The 7,785-nt window shown below is 43.2% G+C and overlaps 1 protein-coding gene across 1 annotated transcript in view; it reads right to left on the bottom strand.

Moving 5' to 3' along the window:
- PLA2G7 (phospholipase A2, group VII (platelet-activating factor acetylhydrolase, plasma)) overlaps positions 1-7,252 on the bottom strand; it is an 8,501-nt gene extending 1,249 nt beyond the window's left edge. Inside the window, exons 1-8 of the mRNA XM_009697943.1 lie at positions 7,127-7,252; positions 4,744-4,894; positions 4,001-4,094; positions 3,392-3,460; positions 2,796-2,925; positions 1,208-1,321; positions 832-923; positions 214-387 (exon numbers count right to left, since the gene is read on the bottom strand). Coding sequence (XP_009696245.1) covers positions 214-387; positions 832-923; positions 1,208-1,321; positions 2,796-2,925; positions 3,392-3,460; positions 4,001-4,094; positions 4,744-4,894; positions 7,127-7,231 — 929 coding nt within the window. The 5' untranslated portion in view covers positions 7,232-7,252. The remainder of the gene's footprint in view (positions 1-213; positions 388-831; positions 924-1,207; positions 1,322-2,795; positions 2,926-3,391; positions 3,461-4,000; positions 4,095-4,743; positions 4,895-7,126) is intronic.
- Between the last annotated feature and the right edge of the window lie 533 nt (positions 7,253-7,785).

Consider the following 7,785-nt stretch of genomic DNA (forward strand, 5'->3'; position numbering starts at 1 on the left):
ATCTTAAACTTAGGGTTACTGGCTGCTTTGAGAGAGGTCTGTGTCTCTGCTCTGGGGGCCACACTGCTGTCCAATTTAAACACGCAGTGAAAACCTGGGCCATGAGGAAGTATTGACTGTCTGTCTGTCTGCAGTTACATGTAACTGAACACCTCGAACAAGAGAGTAAAGATTCATCCTCAATCACAGAAATTATGGATCCTGGACACTTACTTGATAGTGATCATTTTCTTGTTTGTGTCATTGGAGCTGAGCTTCTTCATCTTTAAGATATTTTCAGCCCACTGGAATTTTTCAGAGTTGATAAAAAGCAGTGGTTGCAGGACACTGTTTTGGTAAATGTCATCGCCTACGGGAAGCATCCATGCATCGAGGGCAATGCCACACCTGTCAAAAACAACTGGATATTGTCACAGAAGCAGAAAGCTTTGTATGGAAGTTCTCAGCATGCTTTGATTTGCAGAAGACATGGAAAGAGAAACTCTCTGTGATCCTGAACAGGTAAACAGGTTAATGAATCATTTTGTTTCAAAATGAATTCTACTCTGGGGGAAGAGAATTAATCCATTATTGTGTTTGTTGGTCTCCATTGCCAGGTGTAGCTGGGCACAGGAGCTCCTGCAGGGTCCCACAGTATCACGATATAATATGATACAGTTACTATGTTTCACCACATCCCCACAGTTGAAAGAAGCGTGACTTGAGAAAACATGACATGCCAAACAAAACTGTTCTTCAAGAGCTAATTATTAGTTGGGGAATCTTAGGTAAGGTCCCCTGCTCGAGACCTCTCAAGTGCCAAATGTCTCTTGCCTTGTTTTGCATACTTACCTGAATCTTATTTCTTTGCTGAGACTCTCAATAACTGTAGCACCACCAAAAGAGTGTCCCATCACAGCTATTCTGCTAGTATCAACAGAATCCTGTTAAAAAAATCCAGGTGCTGTAAGAGACTTGCTTTCCCAAACTTTTTTTTATTTTTTTTTTAAAAGGGAATAATTTTTTAGGCAATAGATCCTATTGAAGTAGGAAGAGCATCATTTCAGCTCCATTACTATCTATCCCGCTTGGGATGACCTGAGAATATGTTCATAGATCTACGGTGTGATCTTCAGAATAGTTTACAGGAACCAGTTTAGAAGTGGAAGAGGGAAACCAGAAGCATTATAAGGCATTTAACAAAACACAGTCACTGCTTTTCACTCACCTTTAGGCTATTCCAGTCAAAGTTTGAATTCAATACATTCATTACTTCCTCTCCTGAATTGATTTTAAGAATGAGGTTGAGAGCTTTGATACACTCCTGCGCTCTTTGCTGCACCTGGGGAGAAAGAGAAGTTGAGGCAGAGCAGTGGCAAGAATCATCAGACAACTGCTAGACTTGCCGGCCCTTTGGGCACAGGACTTGGTCTGATTTTTTTTTTCCCCCCTAAGTGTCTGACACGGTAATGACTATTCTGAACTGCAGAATGGAACTGCAAAGCACAACTCTTGACAAGGTCTGACCAACAACAAAACGGACTTTTGGAGGTCCAGAGTTGAAACTCTTGCGTAGATCCTCTGCATGTGGAGGAATTTATCCCTATAACATGCGCCAAAGACTTTCAACTCCGTGCTGTCACTACCCAGAGAAGGGGTTGTTGGGACGTGCAAAGGCTTACGTTACACAGCTACAAGGAAGGCTGACTCGCTGCTCCGCCTCATGCTCAGTTTGATGAGCAAATCTCATTACATCGCTTGCCCCATCTGCACAATAGCTTTGAAACTGTCTTTATACTGGATAAACCCAAAATAACAAACAGCCAAGAAGGCTGTCTGGTTTTATATATATATACACTTTCTTGAAAACTGTAGTAAAGCTGTTGCAAACAAAGGTTTTCATTGTTCAGTATAAGAAGTGTTTTTGACTTTGATATGTGAGTAAAAAACAAAAGCTTCAAAAAGAACCAAAGAACAGCGGTGTCCTTGGGAACCGCAGGGTGTAGGCAGCCAGCAAAATGTCTGTGCATCACTGAATTTCAAATAAATCTCAATCTCCTGATTTCTCTACTAGTGAAATTTGCAGGCAACATCTTCTGGAGGTTATTTGCAAGCTCAGACATTACGTATTTAGACTCGTAAGTAGGATGTTGTATGCACACAGGAAACGTACTGCTGGCTGTATGGCCCAGGGAGATAAAGGGAAACACCTCCCTGGCCGAGTTTGCATTAGCTGGAAGAACACACTCCCCTATTTTAAAGGTCAAGTCTATGCTTGGAGGAGTTTGTCAGTAGGGCCGCATCACATTTAGCACGGATGCTGCTTATAATCAGGAAGTCTGCATTGTTTACATTGCTATAAACCATGTTAAAGTGTGTTGAAGATGACAAAGCAAACATCCCCCTGAGAGCAGCCATGATTCACCTTGCTATCCAACAGTAAACAAAAGCTAAAGCAAGCCTAAGGCCACACAAACATTTGAATTCAACTCTGTGTCATTTAAAGATGGGGCTGGGCAGCAAAAGTGTGGACACAGAGAAGAAACAGAAAGTTGAATGGAACCAGAGGAGAAACAGCTGACTAAGCTCAACAGTGCAACTTCATGAGAAAGCTTTGTTGAGGAAGTAGTTTATGCTCTGAAGAAAGCTGTTGTTGACTTTCCTATCTTCAGGAACACAGGACTTGATGCATTTTGATATATCCCCCGAGTCACAGCAGAAGTCTGCAGACATGGCCAAAGGAAAAGAGTCTGCTAGTTAGTCCTAAACATACCACTCCTGCCTTACTTCCTAGAGCACAGACCTAGGATGAGTACCTGCTTGTGGCGCAAACAACGCTCATCTCCAGTTTTTAGTTTCCTGTAGTAGATCCACTCCTTCTCCATGTTTGATGGTTCAGAAATGGACTTTTTTTTACAATAATATGTTGCTGAAGCAGATTCATCTCTGTAATATCAACAAAAGGTTATTTCTGGGGATGTATTCTGTTTGGTTTGAGATGAAGTCAAATTTTAGATTTCACTTATCTCAAGAGATGCAGCTACCAACCAGTGCTGCTGCAATCACTACTGAGTGTAGACAGACTCTCTAAATAATGCAATAACCCCACTAAAACTCCCACCTCCTTTATATTTTCCAGGTTCTAACAATAAAAGAGAAAAATAACATGCCTGAAGAATGATGAATGATATCTACCCTGGGACTTTTCATCTGAGGGCTTATCTAAGCAAAGGGTGTTTGCTTAGATAACAGCTGAGCTAGAGAAATCGGGGGGGATGTGGGCAGGGCTGAAGAAGATACGTTGGTTTTCTTTTTAAAAAAAATCATAAGTTCTTCTTTAGAATAAATAACATTCTATTCAATGTGAGAAAGTTTCTTTCCATCAGAACTCAAAAATGTGCAGTATACGCACCTGTGCTCCACAGCAGCCACTATAAAGCCCTGAGAAGCCATCTCTATGCAAATAGCAGAATAGATCGTCCTGCAATCAAAACCACACTCCAGTGAGACACATGCATACATAATCATTTCAATTACACTGCTCTTTAAACATTGAACACACTACGTATGCACTAGCCCCCATTCCATATTTCTTCTGGTTGAATTTGCTAGCCAGCAGAGCAGGCTTCTGTATGCCAGGCACCAAAGCCTGTTTACAAAACCTTGTTACTGTTTTACTGTCTATTCAGAAGGAAAAATGTTAATGATTTTTTTAAGTAGCACATATGACAATTTGCATCTTCAAAAATCAACTAGCTAATCTTTACAACATGCTTATGGATTGGTAAATACATTCACCCTTAAAATACAAAGGGAAGACCCAAATAAATACATGAACCCTGCTGTTATTTACTGCTGTTGATTTCAGCGGAGGCATATTGATACACAGCAGCCTGTTCTTCAGATCTGTTTCAGCTCCACAGGGATCTCACGCCCCTACTGAAAATCTGTTCTGAACCACCCTTGAGACTGCTGTCTCCATAGACGACAAAAATAGTTTGTCAACAAACTGCAGAATTACCGAAAAGCTCCAAGTCCATGGGAAAAAACGAGGAGTGGGTATTTTTCTCCTGGCTTAAAAGCAGCATTTGACTTTGCAGGACAGGTCACTGAACCTAGATAAAAATCAAAGCATATGTCATTATTGCTGAAATGAGAGAAAGCATTTGTTCCTGTGGGAGAGATCCCAAGAATCTGATGACCACTGATTTCAGAGCAGTCATCTGAAGATAAGGTACCAAATCTCATCCTTAAAATACAGAAGACAAATATGGATCTGATTCCGAAAATACTTTCTACTTGGCAGAAGATACTTTCCTTCTCCCCCTCCCATCCTAGGCCACAGTCCAGTACAAGGCCTACATATCTCTTAAACCCTGTAAGAACAGATTTTCAAGAATAGTCAGGGATCCAAGTCTTGTTGGGATTCAGACTTTAGCATCTGTCTGACCTTTATATATTTGCACATTTCCCTGTGGGGTTTAAATCCCAGGTGCAGCTTACCCAAGCTCTTCCTAAAGCAAATTGCCGAGACACTCCTGTTCATAGCAGTCGGAGACTGCGCGTCTGCCTGAGAACTGGGTCACATTCAGCATTGAGCCTCACTACACAAACCCATCCCGAACCATCATACTTCTTTGGCCAAAAACCTATTTTTTAGCCCTGCAGCAATAACACACTGCTCGCAGAGCAGCGAGGCAACGACCAGCATATGGAGCTCAGGCCCTTGCACTACTCAAGGAATAAAACCAGAACCAGTCTTACCAACATAGTACTGGAAAAGCCTTTCTCCTACAACTCGGTACATATTAAGGAAGTCAGAGAGGCCCTGATAGTACTCTTTATCTGGAATCCATGGTGCCTCTTCGTTATCTGTGGCATTGCATGATGGATAATACAGGCGCAAGAAGCTTCCCTGGGATTAGGAGGAAATTAAAATTAAAAAAAAAAGAAGATTGATTATTTATTTATATACGGCAGAAAAAAAGGAAGATAAAAAAGTTTATGTCAAGGGCTTCAGATGCAAGAATGACAGCACAAGAGAATTAAGAGAATCTCACGAGAAAATTATTATCCTACACAGGCTTTGATGCCAATCCTATGTCACAATCTTTTTGTCCCTGCGAGAAATTTAAAGTAGCATGACTGCTGGCATCCAGGTAGAGATACACATCACCTTCTCTAGGTTAGCCTATGGCTAATTCAAAATGCTCCATTTAATTAAGTTAATCATTACAAACACTCACTACCTATTTGCTCCATTTCTGCATCTTGCTGGATCTTTTTTTTACGCCTCCCTTCGGGGAACGGTACGATGCTGCAGTTTGATCAGTTTAACAGGGGTGACTGTCTCCCCTTCACCCTTCCAGCTGGGAGCTGTCATTGCTTTCCTTGCAGCAGGGAGCTGTTACTGACCCAATTCAGCCTGCTAAACTCAGGGGGGGAAAGGAGCCTCCTAGAAGTGTATTTTTCCATTAGGTTAGCATGACAAATTTTCCCCGAGACTGGTTTCTGGAAGTGCGGCCCAGCAGAGGAGATGCAGGTAGAGCCAGGGGCATGGTCTCAATGTGGCTATGGTGTTCCTGGCTGACCCGAGCAAAAGGCCGTCAGTAAAGCTCTTGGGCAGCTGCACAGCAAAGGAGTGCAATATATTGTTCTCCCTCCTCACCATGATGTTTACGAGTCTGTAGTGGTCCATCGCTCTAAATGCAATTTTGTTAACCCATGTTTTATCTGCCTCCACTTCTTCCCACCGGTTTGAATCTTCTCTTACTATCAGTGCTCCTGGTCTTCCAGGAAACCACCCAAGCTTTCCACAATCACACGGACCCTCCATACCCCCTTGCCAGTATTTTTCCTATGCAGACAGCAGCAAGGTACCAGTGGCACACCTTAAAGCAGACCTCTCAGCAGATGTACTGTGTGTAATTTGCATTCTTACTTCCTGGCTTGCAAGGGAATTTGTGACACGCTATTCAAATTCCCTGTCTTGCTCCACTGTACTTTTGTTTTAACGAGTTAAGTCTAGGGCCAAAGAGAACACGAGTTTTGGAATAAAGTCTGGTTTCTTGAACACTAATTTATCAGTTTCATTCACAACGTGTATCAAAAGCTTGTTTAATGAAGCTTATTTCTCTTTACTCATCAAACTTAAATCAAACAGAAAGCCCATTAAGTAAGAAATCATCAGACCTTCATCCATACTGGTAATGATATTAATTTTATAATTTTATCCCAGAATAGTCCCAGTGAACCTCCCCAGGTGACTAACTGCTTACCAGGAAGGGAAAGACGTTCATTATCTATGCCTGAGCGAACTGTAATTATACAGATTGCTTATTTAAGAAAAATACACAGGCTGATTGCAAAGAGAAACTAATTGCTTCTTTGTGCTAATACAGAGTAGACTCAGTAGGGTAAAGGAAAAGATACCAATAACCACTACAAACTGATCACAAGTTCCACCACACCCAGGTAGTCTGAGGAGTAAAACCACAGTGCAAACGCAGGCATATTCTCATAGGAAAATCAAAAAACAAGAGGCTTTGAAATGGAAACCCATAAGCAAGCCCATTAGCTGGCTATTTTCTGTCCCCATCTTCTTATTGTGGCTTGTCTCTGAACTGACCACTTGCAGAACTGACCTCCTTTTCAGATTGATAAAATTTTGAGAAGACATCTCATGCTTTACCCTGCAGCTCAAACGCTCCATACCCTCATCACCCAACCCTGCCAAATCCCATTGGGATCTTTGTGATGAGAACAGCTATGGTCACGGAGACTGCGTGTGGAGTCTACCCAGGAGCCCAACACAGAAGGGAGCGGCGGGGTGGGTGGGAAGAACCCCGTAGGTCCCAGGAGGACACGGTTTCTCTGCAGTATCTTGCAGAAGTCAGGAAAGCAAGGATATTAGGAGGAGGGAGGAAGTAGCCATGGGGAAGGCTTGCAGGTTACGTCCATCTGGTAAATGCCCAGTAAACATCCCGCGTTGGGATGGAGAGGACAGAAAGCTCAGCTGTAAGTGTCAGCCATAGAGCATCCCTGCACACAGGCAAGACCTTCTGTTTGATTCATCTGTAAAACTACAGCAAGTTTTTTCACTAACATTGTGGCTTAAATCCAAAGGAGGAAGAACCGAGAGCTTTACCTCAACTGCATTTTCTGTCATCAGGTCTGTACATCCAACCACGTGTGGTCCCTTTCCTTCGGGGATCCTATAAAACTTCTCAGTGCTGCTGCTCCCCATTTCCATTGGTACCTTCACCGACAAACCTGGGGAAAAACACAAAGCAAATCAAGAACCCACCATGGCCTGTGTGACCAGATCACCTACCCTGAAAAAAATTCAGCGCGTTGGAAGATCCGAGAGTAGGAAATTCAAGGTTGAGCTGAAACAAGAATCTGGTTATGAGAATCAGAGATCTGAGATCCCGAGTCACCAACCTGACCTGCTCTGTTGGGGAATCTCCTCGGAGCAGAGTGTCCTGAATCCCAAGGATCAGACGACACCGTGCACTAGACAGAAAGGCAGGGAGGAAAGGTTTGGCTGAAGACCCCGTGGCGGCAGTGGTGGAGACCAGCCGTGGTCTCACTTCTTGGGCACAAACAGGGAAGCCCAAGAGCTGCGAGTTTCAGACATGAAGGCAGTTCCCTCCCGGCCAGGCTACGACCTAGAGCTGCTCCTCCTCGTACGAAGGGCAGAGAGGGAAGTTTTTGCAGCTCCTCGGTAAACAAAACCGGCCTGTGCATCTGGGGGAGAGGGATGTCACGGAGCGAACCAACTCTGTAGCCGTTTTTCCAAGAGGA

Source organism: Cariama cristata, unplaced genomic scaffold (assembly GCF_000690535.1).
Source record: "Cariama cristata isolate BGI_N322 unplaced genomic scaffold, ASM69053v1 scaffold27813, whole genome shotgun sequence".
NCBI lineage: Eukaryota > Metazoa > Chordata > Aves > Cariamiformes > Cariamidae > Cariama > Cariama cristata.